This window comes from Erinaceus europaeus, chromosome 2 (genome assembly GCF_950295315.1).
Source record: "Erinaceus europaeus chromosome 2, mEriEur2.1, whole genome shotgun sequence".
Classification (NCBI taxonomy): domain Eukaryota; kingdom Metazoa; phylum Chordata; class Mammalia; order Eulipotyphla; family Erinaceidae; genus Erinaceus; species Erinaceus europaeus.
In genome coordinates, this window is record NC_080163.1 from 81,174,209 (window position 1) to 81,194,664 (window position 20,456).

The 20,456-nt window shown below is 35.1% G+C and overlaps 1 protein-coding gene across 2 annotated transcripts in view; it reads right to left on the bottom strand.

Annotated features, from left to right (window-relative positions):
- Positions 1 to 2,340: 2,340 nt before the first annotated feature.
- Positions 2,341 to 20,456, bottom strand: part of MSR1 (macrophage scavenger receptor 1) — a 73,592-nt gene continuing 55,476 nt past the window's right edge. For both annotated transcript variants that reach the window (XM_016185231.2, XM_016185232.2), the window contains exons 9-10: positions 16,593 to 16,781; positions 2,341 to 2,971 (exon numbers count right to left, since the gene is read on the bottom strand). In XM_016185231.2, coding sequence (XP_016040717.1) covers positions 2,838 to 2,971; positions 16,593 to 16,781 — 323 coding nt within the window. In that variant the 3' untranslated portion in view covers positions 2,341 to 2,837. The remainder of the gene's footprint in view (positions 2,972 to 16,592; positions 16,782 to 20,456) is intronic.

A 20,456-nucleotide genomic window follows, 5' to 3' on the forward strand; every position in this document is an offset into this window, starting at 1 on the left:
TTCTATGATATATATGTGTTCTGGTATATACAGGAAAGGGAATTCTGGAAAATTTACTTTCATTGCAACTTAGACATATGTTGATATAATAAAAAATTTAATAAAACAGTAAGGAGATGAAGAAGATTTATGCTAGTCATTATTGTTTGGATCTTATTGTTATGTTTGTGCTTTTTTGTGTTGTTTAGTTGACTAGAGGTAAGAAAAGTTGAGTAACATTATTATAATAGCTACTTTCATCATATAACTCATACTCTGTTTTATATATATTGTGTTTTAGGAAAATTTTTATGTCTTCTTTTTAAAACTGAGTCTATTATTGTCATATCTGTTGATTACTGAAGCTTCTAATCCTTTGTAACAAAATATTTTATCTATTTATTTCCTAGAGACAAAGAGAAATCAAGGGGAGATAGGGAGAGAGACAAAGATAAAACCTGTGACATTATTTCACTGCTTGTGAAGCTCCTCACCTACTTTTTTATATGTGATTGATATCACTCAGACAAATTAACTTCATTGAAGAGATTGTCCTACTCAAAGCAATATACAGAGTCAATATAACCCCTGTCAACAAAATAGAACACGTCCTGTAGAATTGTGTGTGGAGAGGTCAGGTGGTAATGCACCTGATAGCATACACATGTTACATGCACAAAAAGTTGGGTTCAAGTCTTCACTTGCAGGGGGAAATTTTCATGAGAAGTGAATCAGTGCTGCAGTGCCTCTCTCTCTCTCCCTCTCCCTCTCCCTCTCCCTCTCCCTCTCTATCTCTCTCTCTATCTCTCTCTTTCCACACTTCCCCATCACCTAACAAATAAAAAATGACATATTTAAATAGAAGTTTGTGTGGAACCATCAGAAAGAAGAATAAAAGAAACCATGAAGGAAGAAAAATAAGAATGAAGATGCTAAACTTCCTGACTTAAAACTATATTACAGGAGTCAAACAATATGTGGTACTAGAATAAAAAAGATGCATTGGAATGAATGAAATAGAATGGGCCCCCTTGGAATATACCTAAAATAGACTTCCTAGCTTTTCCAAAAGGGAGACCCCCAAATCTCATCTGTTCTATTCTTACCTTTTGGTTCCTGACCATTAAGCAATTTGTTCTGCTTTATATTTTAAAGCTTTTCAGCCACCAAGTTGCAGGTGTTACCAAGATGCCAACCTGATTTCCTTGGGCAGATGACCTCACCAATGTGTCATCTGGAGCCCCACTTCCCCAGATCCCTGCCCCATTAGGGAAAGACAGAAACAGGTTGGGAGTATGGATCGACCTGCCAATACCCATGTCCAGCAGAGAAGCAATTACAGAAGCTGGACCTTCCACCTCCTCCACCCCATAATGATCTTGAGCCCATATTCCCAGAGGGATAAAGAATAAAGAAGCTTCCATTGGAGGGAGTGGTATGAAGAATTCTGTTGGTGGGAATCATGTGGAATTGTACCCCTCTTATCCAAAAAAAAAATTAAAAAGAATTAAGAGGGGAGTTGGTGCAAAGCACAAGGACCAGCGTAGGGATCCTGGTTCGAGCCCCCAGCTCCCCACCTGCAGATGAGTCGCTTGCTTCACAAGCGGTGAAGCAGGTCTGCAGGTGTCTGTCTTTCTCTCCCCCTCTCTGTTCCCCTCCTCTCTCCATTTCTCTCTGTCCTATCCAACAATGAGGGCATCAATAACTACAACAATAAAACAACAAGGGCAACAAAAAGGAATAAATAAATATTTTTTTTAATTTTAAAAAAGAATTTAGAGCTCAGAAATTACTACTCACCACTATGGATAGTTAATTTATGACAAGTTGGCTCAGAACATACAGTGGAAGAAGAAATACCTTTTCTAGTAAATGATGTTTAGTAGCTACATGTAGAAGAATGAAAGAATCACTACTTTTCTTGTGCACAGAAGCCAACTAAAAATGGATCAAAGTCTTAGATTTTAGACTGGAAACTATATAACACATGGAAGAAAACATTGGTGGGGCACTCATGAGTATCTTCTTTGAAAATGCCTTTTCAGACAAATGACAAACAGCAATGAAAATAGAAGAAAAAAATCAGCCAATAAGACTAAATCAAACTGGAAGTCTGCCCTGCTAAAGAAAACATCCCTGAAACAAAAAAGACCATTGAACAGAAGATACTTACAAGCCAGATACATAAAGATGTCACAAAATTCAGCAGCAACACCAAAACAGCTGCATAATTGATTTGCTTTTGCAAGTGAAAAATTAGTAGTTTACTACATGGTTACTATTTATGAGACTTCTTGATTTGAAAATTACTTAAGTCCGGGTTTTTGCTTATCACAAAAGAAAGAGTAGCAGAGCCATTCCTTTGGTTTTTAGAATTTCTTATGATTTTAATTTTAGTTATATATACATATATATGGAGAGAGAGGGGGGAGAGAGGTAGAGATACAGAGAGAGGGAGAGAGAGAGGGAGACCAGAGCACTGCTCATCTCTGGCTAGGGTGGTAATGAGGATTGAATCTGGGGCCTCAGATTCTCCAGCATGAGAGTCCTATGTATAAATCTTTATGCTGTCTTCCCAGTGCCATACTATTATTTTCTATTAACATGTTCTGATTTAGGTTTATGAAACTTTAAAATTGTGTTTTTTATCAGAACTAAGATTAAATTCAATTAGGCTTCAGTAGCAATCAGTAGTCTTCATGACATCTCACCTAGAGATCAGGCTATAGGTTGTGGGGTTCTAGGATGGCCTTTTACACTCTGGAATATGCCCTGGGGATGTTATGATTCTAATGTATCAGGTAATACAAATCTTCTTGCAACAATGATTGTATAAATGTGAGTGAAAATACTATACATCATGAAATGCACAATACTCCAGCATCTTCAGCATGTGAACAGCTTCTCACACCCCATTTTTTAATATTACATTCTTCAATAATGGATTCTCTCCCAAAACAAAACACGTCACTCAGCCATATTGGACCAGTACCTGAAAAAAGTCAGATACAAATGTATTAGTAAGTGTAGCTTAATGTTTGTGTTTGAATGGGACAAACTCATTAAAACTAGGTTTACAAATATCTATTGATCAGTTTTGTGCTATTAGGAATCAAAACTTAATTCCCAACCTGAGTAAACATTATACTTGTATACTGCATGTGTGTATATGTATGTGTGTGTGTGTGTACACTTCTAAAATACAAATAAAAAAGCATAAAGAACCATAGATTAAAAAGTATTTTTTTCTTTTTGTTATAAAGATATATTTGTAAGAAAGAGAGAGAGAGAAACAGAATATCACTCTAACACAGGGTGATGTCAACAAACTCAGAACCTCATGAGTTCAATTTGGACTTTTCTGCTCCACCTTCCAAACTATAAGAATTAACTTTTTTCCCTAAGGATTTAACAAATTAGTTTTTTTTTTTAAAGTAACAAAGGAAATATGATTCATAGAAATGAATAAATGTCATGGCCTACTGATTTAAATGGGTTTATATGAGGCATAGATATGTCCTGGAATTGCTTGATTACTTGCCAGTATTTTTCAGCTTACATGTGCCTCGTTTACCAACTTTGTTATCTATGTTTATTAAACTTAAAAAAAATACCATCAGTAAAGTTTTACAATGAAAACCAATGATTATTAATTGTAAGCATGAGCAAACAAGAAAATGACAAGACCAACACTTACACTCTGTGAGCTCTGTTACAGATTCATTAGAAAGGAAAAATAGAGGTGTCAGCAGTTAGCTCGTTAACAGATAATTAACAGGAAAAACTAAACTAACTTTTAAGATAAAGACATTACTTTACCACTTGCAAAAAATAAGGAAAGATAGAGAGAAAGAAATAGAGAAAGAAAAGAGAGAAAGAAAGGATACACCCTCCCCCCTTTTAAAAAGTAAGTTATTCCAAGAAAATATAATTAAAAAAATAATGTTTGGAAATACTTTCCTAACATATTCTAAAACTTCCTAAAGCTCACATATAAGTTTTCCTTCCTCCTATGTTTAAAATGTAAGTGAATAGAACATTTAAAAAACTTCTAAATGAGGCTAACAATGGGCTAGCAATCTGCTTTACCATGTGCACAATCCAGGCTCATGTCTGACCCAGCTCACTGGGGAAACATTAGTGATGTGGTGTCCTCCACCCACTGTCTCTCTCTGTCTCCTTCTTTATATCCAGAAAAGATGGCCAGGAGTGCTAGCACTGGCAATGGCAACAACAGCAACAACAACAACAAAAACTTCTAAGTAAAAGATTTTCCCTATGTCATATGTTTTGTTAAAGAACTAATATTGAAAACCCCCAATGAATTTTGCAGCTATCCAGTAGATGATAATGAAATGTAATACTGTAAGCATAATCAATATGGCATTTTCTTATTTCAATCAATACACTATTGATAAATCATCTTTCAGTTCTAATAACTAAATAAAGGTATTAAATACATTTAACTTAAAAACAGAACTTTGGTAGTTATAAAACAACTTTTTAACTTTAATTTTGTTTTATTTTGATATGAAAGAAAGAAATTTAGAGAAGGGGAAATAGAGAAGGCATGAGAGAGATACAGCAATGATTCCCTGCTCATGAAGCTTCTCCCCTGCAGGTGGGGACCAGGGGCTTGAACTCATGTTCTTGTGTGTGGTAATATGTGCTGAACCAGGTGCATCACAGACTGACTTTTCCTTCTTTTCAGGTTTTTTGTTTTATTTTTAAAGGTGTGTTTATTATGATAGAGACCAAAGTACTGCTCATATCTGACATGTGTAATGCCAGAGATCGAATAATGGCTTTTGGGGCCTCAGGCATCAAAGTTTTGTATTTTAGAAGACCAAGCTATTTTCCTGGCACAGAACAGAGGTTTTCTTAACGCACAAGAAAGACCTTATTCTTCATTGTGTGAGATGCATGGAAATATTTGATGTATTAGAACAATTACTACTCATGTGGCATCTAAATCCCAGTTTATTAATGAGGGGAGGGTGACTCATTGAGAAGACTGAAGGGAAAGTTGGGACCATGTTATAACTTTTCAAGTTTTATATCATGAGTTATCAGTAACTCACAATGTCTGACAGGGTGCCCAACAACAGATGAATGGATGAGAAAGCTGTGGTATATATACACAATGGAATACTATGCAGCTTCTAAGAACAATGAACTCAACTTCTCTGACCCATCTTGGTCAGAGCTAGAAGGAATTATGTTAAGGGAGCTAAGTCAGAAAGATAAAGATGAGTATGGGATGATCCCACTCATCAACAGAAGTTGAGAAAGAAGATCTGAAAGAGAAACTAAAAAGCAGGATCTGACTAAATTGAAAGTAGGGCACCAAAGTAAAAACCCTGTGGTGAGGGGGAGGATGGACAGGCAGCTTCCTGGGCCTGTGGGGGGAGGGGAGGTTGGAATGGGATGGGGGTGGGTTGGTGGGATGGGACACAATCTTTTGGTGATGGGAATGGTGTTTATGTACACACCTATTAAATTGTAGTCATATAAATCACTATTTAATTAATATGAGGGGGAAAATTGATTGTATGTCTAACAAAGAGACTTTTCAAAGCTAACCCAATTACCAAATAATGTGATGATAACAATAACTATCCATTGTCTTCTTGCACCCTAAGATAGCAGGAACCTCACATTTCCACAATAGAGCCTAAACTTCCCCCAGTCCTGGGACCCTAGGGTAGGGCCCACTTTCCCTCATGCTTCTCTCAATTCTTATCAAATAATATTGCATCCACTGATTGCAACCTAATCAATGCAATGAGTGCCACCCCAGCATGCTTCACTTCAGACTGTGTCCAGAGACTTCAGGTGTGGAAAGATAACCCTTCAGCTTCATCACTTGGGTGAGACCTTTCCTTTCATAGTATTTGCTAATTCCATCCCAGGTGGTTCACTTCTTAACAAAGTCCCAAAACCTAGATATAGACCAGGTTCCAGGAGATAGAGCATATGTTCACAGGTATCCATAAACTAGGGCAAATATATACCTGAAAGCAATAGTACACTAGAGTTTGCAGTGAGTACCCCCCAACACTTCATCTCCACTATTCTATTCTTTGGGTCCATGATTCTTCAACAATTTGTTTGGCTTTGTATGTTAACTCTCTTTTCAGGTTCCAGATGCCATCAGGATGCCGACCAGGCTTCCCTGGACTGAAGACCCCACCAATGTGTCCTGGATCTCGGCTTCCCCAGAGTCTCACCCTACTAGGGAAAGAGAGAGGCAGACTGGGAGTATGGATCAACCAGTCAATGCCCATGTTCAGCAGGGAAGCAATTACAGAAGCCAGACCTCCCACCTTCTGCAACCCACAGAGGGATAGAGAATGGGAAAGCTATTGGGGAGGGGAGGGGATATGGAGATTGGGTGGCGGGAATTGTGTGGAGTTGTACCCCCATCCTATGATTTTGTTAATATCTCCTTTCTTAAATAAAATAAAAAAAACATTATCAGAACTGCACTTTAGAGTTGTTTGTTACAAGTGTGGGAGTTGGATCTTTCACATATAATTTTTAAAATGTACTTCTTATATAAGAAGTATAATCTTCTAAAATAATAGTAGGTATTTTCTCTATAGGTAAACTGAGACTCAGAAAAGATGAGCTACTTTCTTAAAATAGCAAAGAAAAATGTCAGGAAACAGAACATGATGGTATTAAAAAACTTTTTATAATTCACTTACCAAAAATAGACCAGGTAGACTTATAAAAATATTTTCCAAATATTTTTTTATTATTATAATAGTATATTCAGGACTATTGAACCTAAGAGGAAATTTATTTATTGTACATTTCCTATTTCATTTCAAACTGTTTTCTATATTAAAAAGTAATGCAAAGGTAGCATAAAGTTTTTTGGGGGTATTTTTTTTTCCTCCTCCAGGGTTATTGCTGGGCTCAGTGCCTGCACCATGAATCCACCACTCCTGCAGGCCATTTTTTTCCCCCTTTTGTTCCCCTTGTTGTAGCTTCGTTGTGGTTATTATTATTGCCCTTGTTGACACAATTCGTTGTTGGATAGGACAGAGAGAAATGGAGAGAGGAGGGGAAGACAGAGAAGGGGAGAGAAAGACAAACACCTGCAGACCTGCTTCACTGCCTGTGAAGCGACTTCCCTGCAGGTGGGGAGCCGAGGGCTCGAACTGGGATCCTTACGCCGGTCCCTGCGCTTTGCTCCATATGCGCTTAACCCACTGCGCCACCGCCCGACCCCCTTGGGGGGTATTTTTTAAATTATTTTAATTAATTTATTTATAAAATGGTAACACTGACAAGACCATAGGATAAAAGGGGTACAATTCCCACCACCAGAACTCTGATTAGCATAAAATTTTATCTTCATGTAATCCCTAATGATTAAAAGATAAATTTGCTTTTCTTTAGGTAATAATTATTACTCAAGTTTTTTTGCTGCTGCTGTCATTGATTTTTTACTTTGAACTTTCCTTTTTATTTGGTGGAAACTTATGCAAAATTTATGTGTGTAGTTTATATGCTTTTATTATCTTATTTTATCTATCAAATATCTCCTTTTTAAACTACCTATATACTTATCATTTCTGTTGTAATCTGAAAGTTAGAGGGACACTAAATTGATCAACTTTGTGCTTCTGAAAACAAGTCTCCAAAACTTTATGCACAAACTTGGTCTGTGATATTTGAGGATACCTTGACAAATAATACCACTTATACCTAATCTCTTTTTAAGAGATAGTGATATATCTTTAAGAATTAGGTTCTCTTTAATCTGATCTTCAGTATTCTATTACTTTTATGAAAAATGTATCAGATTTCATACATTAGCTAGATACACAGTGAAGTGATGAAATTTAAGATTAGCTACTAGATCGTTTTCTGTAGGTTACAGAAAATGGAAAGCAAAAATCACTAATGATTAAAAATTTCAGAATGAATTCTACTTATATTGACCTAATGGTTTAGTGATATGAGAAAATAGCACTTATGAGATTTCTTATGCAGAGGGCTTTGTCAACAATTTCTCCTCCATACAAACATTGTATTTGGAATTGAAGTTAAACATGACATGAGCATCAGATTAGAGAATGGGTAAATTTAGGTTATAGTTATCAGTTCTAGATTTGTGGTCCTAAATAAACCACTTATATTAAAACTCTATAGTTTTAAGATTCAATGAAACAAATATTTTAGAGCTGAAGTTTTTTTTTTTTGTTTGTTTGTTTTTTGTACAGAGTGAAGCTCTGAAGTGTCCTTCAATATGGTGGGGACTAGGTTTGAACATAAAGAATGCTAGTATTCCAAAATCAATATTGTCTTTGTTACAAGGAACAAAGCAGATGTTAATAACTCCATATTAGGTTCCATAATATACAATAATTAAGCATGGATTTAAAAAATTAAGTTTTCAGGGAACATTATATAAAAATTTTAAGTTCTGATCCATTGATATATATGTATATATATTTTTCTTTATGAATAGATGTTTTTCTTTATTGGGGAATTAATGGTTTACAGTTGACAAAAAAATGCAGTAGTTTGTACATGTGTAACATTTCTCCATTTTCCACATAACCAGCTAACCCATTCTAGGTCCTCCTTTGCCATCATGTTCCAGGGCCGTCCCCTACCTCCCACCCCAGAGTCTCATACTTTGGTGCAATACACCAACTCATTGCTATATTTTGCTTATGCTTGAGATTATGTTTACTTGACTCATTAAAGGTACTTCAGAAATGCAGTTATATACTTCATGTCCTTCATCTTATTCTTTTTTAAATACTTTTACTTATTATTGTTTTCCATTTTATTGAGGCACTAATGGTTTGCAGCACAATTGTCTACAAGTGGGCACATTTTTTCACCTTATTCTTTTATTTTATTTTATTTTTAATCACAGCACTGTTTAGCTCTGATTTAGAGTGTTTGTAGAAACTGAAGAAAGTTTCAGACATGAGATTTTGTTGTGCACACCATAATGCTACTTTCCAGGCCCCAACTTAATCTTGTATATCTTGCAAATCCGCTTAGAAAACTGAGGAGACAGAGCCAAAGTAACTTGTAGAGTTAGCTTTCCTTTACCTTTGCAATAACAGCAAAATTACTAGATCCATGGAAAACCCTTGTAAGAAATGGGCTTAGATCCCAAACTTCTTCAGCAGAAAACAAAATCTCAGCATCTAGATGGTGAGAATGAAGAGAGAAACTCTCACCAAAGAGACACTCATACCAGTCAGCCCTACTCTTCATAATAAAATCCACAATCAGGAAGTGACCCATCACAGAAAGAACTTTAACTGGGCAAGAAGGGCACAGGCTGAATTGAAATCCTGGTATCCTAATCCTATTTCAGTTTTTAAATTTTTTATTAGCTTTATTTACTTAGTGGATAGAGACAGCCAGAAATTGAGAGGGAAGAAGAAGATAGAGAGTAAGAGAGACAGAGAGACAGCCTGTTTCACCACTTGTGAAGCTTTCCCTCTGCAGGTGGGGATCAGGGGCTCAAACCTGGGTCCTTGTGCATTGTAATATGTGTGCTCAACCAGGTGCACCACCACCTGGCCCCTATTTCAGTTTTGTGCCCAGAGTTTTTCAACGGTGGCTACAGGAAACAAAAGTCATAAACTACTTGGAGATGCAGTTGCCTTTTTCCCTAGACCACAGTACCTTGCTAGAGATTAGCATACAGATATTTTGGATTTCACTTGCTCAAATGTCAGATCCTGTGGGGTACAGCATGAAAAAAACTTCTATCTGCTCTTGCCTGTGAGAGTTTATTTCTAGCCAATTTGCTGTTCCTTCACAACCACAAACCTCTGGTCACTATCCAAATCAGGAGAGCCTCATGCATCAGCCTCAATCAGGCACTTAGAGACAATCCCTGCTCATTGCTTGAGCCCACTGGAACACAGGCCCGAGGCTCTGATCTTAACAGATGTAATGAGGAGACAGAAGAAATCACCAAAAAAGATGGATCAATAAAGCAACTTGAGAAACTCCATAATTTATCAGAGATATTTGCAATTCTGTCTTCTCTCTAACCACTCTAGCCCCTTCTGCCAAAAAGCAGCTTTAGTGCTGTAAACCTGAGAGTCCTCACTGGAAAATGTTTATGGAAGACGAAAACTTCAGCAAAGTCAGGAAAAGTATGAAAAAAGTTCTAACAAATCACATAAAGTATACTGAACTAAAAAGTACAATAGGGGAAGAACAAAACAAGTGATGAATGGCAGGACAAGGTAGAGGAAACTATAAAAGAATAGCAAAAAGAAACTAGAGCAAAAACAAATGAAGATAATAAAAGAGGTTCATTAAACAACATCAAGAGAGGAAATATTTGCATCATGGAGGTGTCAGAAGGAAAGGATAAAAGATAGAGAATGGCTAAAATATTTGAAGAAATATTAGCCAGGAATTTTCCTATATTTAAGAAAGAAATAGAATATCATTACACTGTATATTTCACCATAATCAAGGGTACTGGCTTGAGCCCCACAAACACGCTCTCCCATCCTCATCACCTTTCCTTGTCACCATAAGGGCATACCATACAAAGGAGAAGCTTCACAAATAGTAGAATAATGCTATCATGTCTCTCTTATTCTCTGTCTTTCCCTCTTTTTCTGCCTCTTTTTTTTAAAACCCTCTAAGAAAATGAAAACTAGAGAGAGAAATAGAGAGGCAGAGAACACTGGAGAACAGTGGAACTGTATAGACAGAAAGTCCCAGAGAAATCCTGGCAAAAAAATAAAGAATGCTGGATTCAGGAATAATTATGACTTTAAATGATTCACTGCACGGATGCTAGAACCAAGATAAGAGACATGAGCAGTCACATGTAAATAAATAAATAGAGAAAAGGAACCCTTTGAAATAATAAAAACTGATTATGAAATGAGAAAGATAATGTATAAATGAGGCACTTTAATGCTTAGAATTATCTTTTCTCTTTGTCATGGCCTAGTTTTCACTGATTCAGCTTAACTTTTCAGGAATATATTTATATATATGTAGAGAGATGGAGACAGAGAGACATAGAGAGCCAGGGAAAGACACAACAGGACTAAAAGTTTCTCCAGTGGGCCAGGCTCAAATAGGGGTATCTAGAATGGCAAAACAAACACTATCCAAGTGAGCTGTTTTGCTGCCCCTTATTTTTTGTAATTAATTTTCTAAAAATTATTTATTATCTTTACTTATTTATTGGATAGAGACAGTCATAAATCAAGAGGGAAGTGGTATACAGAAAGGGAGAGAAACAGGGAGACACCCACCCAGGTCCTTGTAACATGCACACAACCAGATGCCTCACCTCCCAGCAATACTGCCCCTTAATTTTCTTTCCATTTTGCTTTAACGGTTGACATTCCAGAGAATAAATACAGTGAACTTGGATAAGACAGTAACTCCAAGACTAGTTCATACTTCCTGCATAAGTTTACAGTCTCATCTACACTTGTAACAAATTCCCAGAGATGGCACAATTGTCTGATGAAACTCATCCAAATTTGCTACAAGGGCAACCTCCAGTAAACAAGAGGTTGGAAAGTCTACATAGAGAGAGGTAACTCACCCCAGCTCCCCCACCCCACTTCCCCATCCCATCCAGTGACAAATACCAGCAGTCTCTCAGTGCTTTCTTTTGGTCTGCTGGGGGTAGAGGTTGTGGGGGGAGGGCATTCCACTTTATGAAGAAGGTGATTCCAAATGAAAGAACAAATTTAAAGGAACAAACTTTATTCCTATGAATCTTTTTGCTTGCAGTTGTAAAACTAACTGTTCCTAAAACTAACAAAGATTATCTCTAGTAAGCCAGATTTGCTATTTTAAAACTAAAATAAAAAAAAAGAAGAAAGAGAAAAGGAAAACTGTGTACAGAAAACTATATTCTTTAATAAGGAAATTATATACAGGAGATAAAGTTAATTTCTTTTCTTCTTGCTTCAAATTTAGTAATGACATCCATTATAGTATGTATTAATTTTATTCTTCTGAAGAACAGTGCCAAATAATAGAAACTATAATGTCTTCTTCATTTCTATTTCTAAATCGTCTCACTTGCCTTTACTACTGTATTCAGAATATCTTTTGTTTCCTTCACTTTCTGAGTGAAATTACAAATGTAAGTTAGATGAGCTTCTTAACAAAAGTAAGGAGTTTGAACAGCTTTACCTGAAAAGATTTCTTTATTGTTATTATTATTATTTTTTACCACATCTAATCTAAAATCTGTTTACCATTGTAGGAACTGTTCCATTTCCAAATGGAGGTTGGACAACATATTCTACCACTCGAGGAAGGTGGGTCCTGAAATTAGTGCAGCCTGGAATGTTCCTAGCTGTGACTACGGAATGTGATCTCAGACCTACAGGGATACAGAGGTTATACAATCTCCTGTGCTGAATATCGGCCTCAGGATCAAATTGATGGGGTTTACAGTTAACAATATTTAAATACTTTTCCTGGGGGTCTGTGAAGCAGGTCTGCAAGTGTCTCTTTTTCCCCACCCATGTTCAGTGGGGAAGCAATTCCGGAAGCCAGACCTTTATCCCAGAGGGATAAAGAATAGGAAAGCTGTCAGGGGAGGGGATGGGATGCAGAGTTCTGGTGGTGGGAATTGTGTGGAGTTGTACCCCTCTTATGTTATGGTTTTGTCAGTGTTTCCTTTTTATAAATAAAATTTAAAAATAAATAAAAGAACAACAACAAGGATAACTACAACAATAAAACAACAAGGGCAACAAAAGGGAATAAATAAATAAAATAAATACTAAAAATAAATAAATAAAGAAAGAAAGAAAGAAAGAAAAGAAAAGCAATTACAGAAGCCAGACCTTCCACCTTTTGCACCCCATAATGACCTTGATCCATACTCCCAGAAGGATAAAGAATAGTAAAGCTTTCAAGTGAGGGGATGGGAAACAGAGTTCTGGTGGTGGGAACTATGTGGAATTGTACCCCTCTTATCCTATGGTCTTGTCAATATTTCCATTTTATAAATAAAATTTAAAAATCTGTTTACCATAGACATGTATTTCTTAAAATATAAAGACAATAAACAGATAATAAAATTTATTTTTCAGGTTCTTTTACTCTAGCACAAAGAATCTTCATTCTATTATTTCTCCCAGCTCATTGTGCTTTAATGTTTTAAATTGTTCATAATTAGTCTTTAATTGTTTTCTTCTGAATGAACAAGAAGAGTGCAATAAGAGCTGGGTCTATACCAAGTGTGTGTGTGTGTGTGTGTGTGTGTGTGGTGGAGATATTAGAGGACCTAAACAGTATGTTTCTTTAATTCTAAACTGAGTACAAATGTGTACACACACACACACACACACACACACACACACACACACACACACACACCACTGTTAAGATCCTTGGAACACCACCCATACCATCTCCAATATCATACTGATCTGAATCTTGTACATTTCAAAGAGAAGGCAAATAAATCAGTACTGTGGCTATTTAAGAGGTAATGCAGTAGATGAAGCATTGAATTTTCAACCATAAGGTCTTGAGTTCAAACCCTGGCATTGGATGTGCCAGGGTAGTAGTCTGGCTCTCTCTCCTTTTTCCATGTACATAAATAAGTAAATCTTTTAAAAAAAATGGTTCTGGTACTACCACCAGCAGTGACATCTGCTACTAGAGCAGTTACAGGCTCAGCTTCATAGTGGACCCTTACTATATGCCACCTCATTTAAAATTCAAAATAAACTTGCTGGGTTGATATTATTTTTCTTTTTTAAATTTTTTAATATTGATTTATTTATTTTCCCTTTTATTGCCCTTGTTTTTTATTGTTGTTGTAGTTATTATTGTTGTTGTTACTGATGTTATTGTTAGAGAGGACAGAGAGAAATGGAGAGAGGAGAGGAAGATAGAGAGGGGGAGAGAAAGAGACACCTGCAGACTTACTTCACCCCATGTGAAGCAACTACGAGCCACCCGCACTTAACCCACTATGCTACCGCCACAACTCCCCATACAGTTTTCCTTTTTTGTTGGAAAGTAAATTTAAGTCTAGGTCATAAGTAACAGAGCGAAAGTTTCAACTCACAACTACCTTGTTATAAAAATCCTAGCTTCCCAGGTTACTTTATTAGACACTAAAAAAATGTTAAAGGAAAACATGAAAAAGCAAAATACTAATATATCTTTTTTTATAATAAAACTCTACCACAATGTATAGAATCTCCAACTAACATAAAAATATAGTCTTACTAAAAATACTGAAATATTAGAAAGATAGTTATCTGAAGAAAAGAGAGATCTCCATATAGCCAAATAAATATTTTTCTTGTATGGCTAACCTCAATTTCTTCATTATTTATTTAGAAAGAAAATATGTCTTGCCAGTATTTCAAAATACTCACTTGCTTCCTGTATTTTAGTCTAGAAATTCTGAGAGATTTAAATTAGTATGACAAATTAAAGTTACGAGGAAAGAACGTTTTACTTCTAGACTAGGCTTTAGAGTTAATATAATTTTAACATAATGGGTTCTAATTTTTTATATATTTAATGTATTTTTTTTAATTTATTGTTTGGGACTTCAGTGTAAAAACACAGCTTTGAAGTTCACAGCAAGGCTTCATGTTTAGAGGATAAATAAAAAGGAATCTAGTTTATTTTCCTACTATAGATGTTTGCATTTTTATTAAACTTTATCAGTTTACTTAGGTATACATGCTACTTCTGTTGCTCTATTGCTTTATCCTTTGTAAGAGTAATATTTACTTTAATATAAAAGATATTAATCTAATATCTTATCCAAATAACTATCTAGGACACAAAGCTAGTACAGAATTGTTATTATTAACTCACTGTCTAAGATAAGATAGAAAGTAGTGGGACTCCAGAGGTAGCACAGAGGCTTAAGCCCATGTGGTGGAAAGCACAAGGACTGGCATAAAGATCCCTATTCCAGCCCCCTGCTCCCCAACTGCAGGGGAGACACTTCATAGGTGTTGAAGCAGGTGTCTGCAGGTGTCTCTCTTTCTCTCCCACTCTCTGTCTTCTCCTCCTCTCTCCATTTCTCTCTGTCCTATCCAACAATGACAACAACACTAAGAACAACAATAACTACAACAAGGGCAACAAAAGGGAATAAATACTTCCTAAAAAGAAAGTAGCTCATTTTGATTGAAGATTGTTTAAGAATTTTTTCTGTTTTTTATTTTTGTTTGTTTTTTTTCTGTTTTTATACAATTGAACTGTTGAGCTATTCAGCAGTAGCTAAAGTATCTGAATTAGTGAGCTGCATTTCATTTTGAAAAAAAAAAGACACATTCTAGCAATTTGATATTTATCTTTATGTTGTTATCATCCAAACACAGATTTTTGTTTCCTCTAGATGAGTAGTGTATGATGAAGAAGACTTATAAGTCTTTTTATGAGAACTTTGGCTGTCCACTTCATAAATATTGGCAGTGTGTATTATATAATTTTATATTTTAAAAATGTCCTTTTATGCTATAAATCTTAGTTAGCATAGAAATATATTCTTTTCCCACATAACACTGTAGAGTCTTAGGCTGAATATTTAGTCTTTCTAAATGATTGGCATTCATTTGACACTAGTGACCAAGAATAATTATATTTTCTTCTTTCTCCTTTTTCTGGAAAAAAATCTAGCTTATTGATGTTTGAAATATTTTACTTTATGTGTGTGTGTGTGTGTGCGCACTTGTGTGTGTAGTGGGCGTGTTTGGTGCCTGGACCTTGCACATGTGTGGTTTCACTGCTGATTTCTTTTCTAATTTCTGTCATTCAGAATAGAAGAACATTTATATGTTTACTTATGCTTAATTATCCATAAGAGCTTTATTGTGTGCCAATTTCCTAAAAAATGAGACATTGAAAATACCATAAGCATATTCTGTCCCCTGAAATTTATCTACCTATGTTTCTCAACACATTCATAGCACAGTTTCAGAATAATCAAGGTGAAAATACACAAATAATGCATACAATAGTATAATCCAACTTTTTATTAACCTTAAAAATGGGAAATATCCTTTCTCTTATTTCCTACCATACTTTTTAAAGGAGAATAAATGTTAAGGAATCAAAATAGATATTCTTTCTTGCTCATAGCTTTCCTCTCTTCTTCAGAGAACACAAGTGCTTTGTCATGATCTAGTGATATGTCTCTTTCCTGTGGAACTTCGCTGAGGTAAATTCAGAAGTTAGCACTCAGCTCAGAAATTTTACAGATGAAAGAATACAAATGAGAACATGGATATCCACAAGACTCAGCTAACATAAACTGAGCTTTCTAAAATATATCATGACTTATGAATAATGTAATTAGTACTATTTCACTTATTTTGCTTACCCATAATTTTCCCCATTACTACTTTTCTCCCAATTAACCAGTTTAGTTTAAATGAAATTTAAACTTTAAAGGTCATCCAGAGCATAAGCTCTTTATTTTTAATATTATTTTTTCACTTCTATTTTTAGGAAAATCCATTTTAAAAAAAAGTCCTACATAAATTTGTGCCACTCTTGTATAAGCACCATTTTCTATCTGGCTACTTCTAGTTAGACAATAGCTTCTTTTCATGTTGCTAAGAAAGATATTGTCTTTACAGTACCTTCTCCAAAATAAGCTCCTTTGTGTACACTTCGGACACCTGAGTATCCCAAGCTCCTACAGATGACTTGTCCATTACGTAATTCCCAGTGGTCATCACAAATTGTACCCCACTGACCATCATGAAAAACTTCCACTCTGCCCTCATGAGGACCACCACCACCAACAAGGCGAACTGTTTTGGATGCAGCTGCAACAAAAATAGCCAGGATTAATAATACAATTAATATCTTATAATGCTCTTTTAAAATCACATTTTTTCCAATAAGTTCAACTACTAAGACAAATGTTAAACTTTCTAGCACCACCTATTGGTAATAAAAAGTGCAAACATAGTATTAGATCTGAATAAAATCTCTGCTTTAACATTTATGTAAATGATTTATGTGAACATTTCAAAGATTATGCTTGAGTGATTTTAAATTTCAACAGCCACAAGTTTGTTAGAGTCAAATAGATTTTTCATGCTTGCTAGAAATTTTCACAATAAAGTTATTTTCTTAACAGAAAAACACAAACGAAACTACTGACTGTCAGTGATATAGGAGGTTGAACAGAAAGTATTTTATAATATAATCACAAATCTAGATGAAGAGACAGCCTATGGTTCACCAAAGGATCCAAATAATTAAATAACTACCAAAATTATACCTATTTAAAAATGCCAAATAATTCCTTTATATAGACTTCTGAATTTTGTCCTAATGTGACTTCCCCCCCTTTTTTGAAGAAAAGAATTAATGATTTATAACTCAGTATGTTTGAATACTATGTAAAGTCACCAAAGTCATATTTTTGTGAAAAAAATATAGGCATTTATAACTATAAAAGTAATTTTGTCCAGCAACGTCTAATAAAACTGTCATATCTAAAATAAACTTTCTATAAAATACTTATCATGAAAAAAGATGTGCATAAAGGTGAGATAGCTCTTATTTATATAATGAGAATATGCATTGTGAATCTAGGCAGCTATAAACAAAAATTTATGATTACTCTTATAAAAAGTAATTCTGTGTAGCTAGGAAAAATCATTCAGATGGTAGGTCTAGTGCATGACTTTCATGTCTGAGGATCCTTGTTTGATCTAAAATGATTCTCTGGTTTCTTTCTCTTTCATGGGAATCTCTCTTGTATGAGTTAAGTGATAAAATAAACTTGAAGAATATAAAAAAAAAATACTTGGGATTTCAAAAATTTATAAAAAGTACACTGTGCCCATCAATAATAATTTCTCATAATTTGACTAAAGAGCAGAGTCATAATTTTAAAAACTATAAAATAAAATAAAATAATAATAATAAAAACCACTATATAGTTATATTATTATTATTTTGAGGATTATACAGGAACACTAAAGTATAAAAAAAAAGTTGTGATCATTACATAGTTACCTAATGTAAAAATGTTTCAGAATAAGGGTTTTCAGAGATCAATAAATTGATCTGTTTGCTTCTAGGTTTTGGCTATTACAAATTGTGTTGCTAAGTATATATGTGTACACAGATCTCTTTGGATGGATGTGTTGGGTTCCTTACGATATATTCCCAGGAAAGGAATTGCAGAATCATAGAGTAGGTCCATTTCTAGCCTTCTGAGAGTTCTCCAGACTGTTCTCCACAGAGGCTGGACCAATTTACATTCCCACCAGAAGTGCAGGAGGGTTCCTTTGACCCCACAACCTCTCCAGCATTTGTTGCTGTTACCTCTTCTGATGTATGACATTCTCACAGGAGTGAAGTGGTATCTCATTGTTGTCTTTATTTGCATTTCTCTGACAATCAAAGACTTGCACATTTTTTCCTGTGTTTCTTGGCGTTTTGTATCTCTTCTGTAGTGAATAATCTGACCATGTCCTCTCCCCACTTTTGGATAGGGTTATTTGTTTTCTTGTTGTTGAGTTTAGCAAACTACTTATATACTTTTGACTATTAAACTCTTATCTGATGTAAGCCCTCACATCTATGGACATCAAATCTTTGACAATGGTGCCCAACAGTTAAATGGGGAAAGCAGAGTCTCTTCAACAAATGGTATTGGAAAAAATGGGTTGAAACATGCAGAAGAATGAAATTGAACCACTGTATATCACCAAATACAAAAGTAAATTCCAAGTGGATCAAGGACTTAAATGTTAGACCAGAAAATATCAGATACTTAGAGGAAAATATTGCCAGAACTCTTTTCTGCATAAATTTTAAAGACATCTTCAATGAAACGAATCTAATTACAAAGAAGACTAAGGCAAATATAAACCTATGGGACTACATCAAATTAAAAGTTTCTACACAGCAAAAGAAACCACTACCCAAACCAAGAGACCCCTCACAGAATGGGAGAAGATCTTTACATGTTTAAAGTATTTATTGTTTAGTGGCAGACTGATGTTAAAAGAAACTCTTAGAACTAAATGTCAATTCAACTTACAATGATAAATGTAATTGTCTCAAAAACTGGAGTATTGACATCTGTTTAACAAGGTCATTTTCTCCCTGTGCACAAACTATACAGGAAGTCAAGTCACAATGATTGAATTTTCTGTTTAATATGTATTAATGTAAGTAAGATTTTGACTGTTTTAGTTAAAATTGCATTTCTAAAAAAATAGATACATAAAGTCTGTATCATAAAATGTCAGCATCATTAATTTGCAGGTGGCATGTACATGACAATGTCTAAGCTATTTATATTAAATGTTATTTCTTTGTTGTACACTTGAAATATTTTCAAGATGAAAATAACGACAGTAGTGCTGATAGAAATATTTAAATTCTAAAAAACTTACAAAAGGGTTTCATATGTAGTTCTTTTCCTAAAGATTAGAAAAAAATAGGACTGGAAAAATAGCTCACTTAGATAGATTGCTGCTTTGCCATGTGTGCAACCCAGAATCGAGCCTACTCTCACCACCACTTTGAAGGAAGCTCCAGTGCTGGTTTTTTTTTTTTTTTTTTTTCTCTTTCTCTTTCTCTTTCCCTCTCAGTCTTTATCTGGAAAAAATGTTTTGGAGCAGTAGAGCTCTAGATATGACAAAAACAAATTATAAAATATAAATTTACTAAACCCACATAAATGAACAAAATCCTACTTTCAAAAAGGAAATGAGAAAGGACATGAACTCTGGGAGTTTCTTTGCATATGTCCATCCCTATTATCTGAAAAGAAGTAAGGAACTAAGATTAAGTGTACACATTACAGTGTGCAAGGACCTGGGTTTAAGACCCTGGTTCCCATCTGCAAGGGGAAAGCTTCATAAGTAGTGAAGCAGGGCTATAGGTGTAGTGGTAAATACTCCTTATACTTTCCTGTTACATCCAGTCCTTTAGTAAGTTCTCTGGGGGTAATGAAGAGAGAAAAGTATTCATTTTAGGAATGAGTAGTGAAGATTAAAAAGTAGCAGCCAAAATGACTGCTTATCTAATTACTGACTACTATTACAAAGAATCCCAAATTGTGTGATGTAAAACAACAGAGGTTTATTCTCTTACAGTTCTGGAGATTTGATGCTTGATAAATGATTAGATGTTTGAAATTAAAATGTCAATAGGTTTAAATTCTCTTTGAAGACTTTCAGAAGAAAGCTTTCTGCATCTTCTTTTTAGAATAGATATATTTTATTTATTATTGGATAGAGACAGAAATAGAGAGGGCCGGGGAGATAGAGAGGGAGAGAGATAGGGAAACACCTGCAGACCTGCTTTACCACTCATGAAGTTTCCTTCCAGCAGGTGGGGAACAGGGCTTGAACCCAGGTTTCTACACATGGAAACTCATGTGCTCAACCAGGTGCACCACTCCTGCCCCCTCCATATCATTTTTAGTTTATAGTGGCTCCTAATTCTTGGATTTCTTGGGCTTGCAGCAC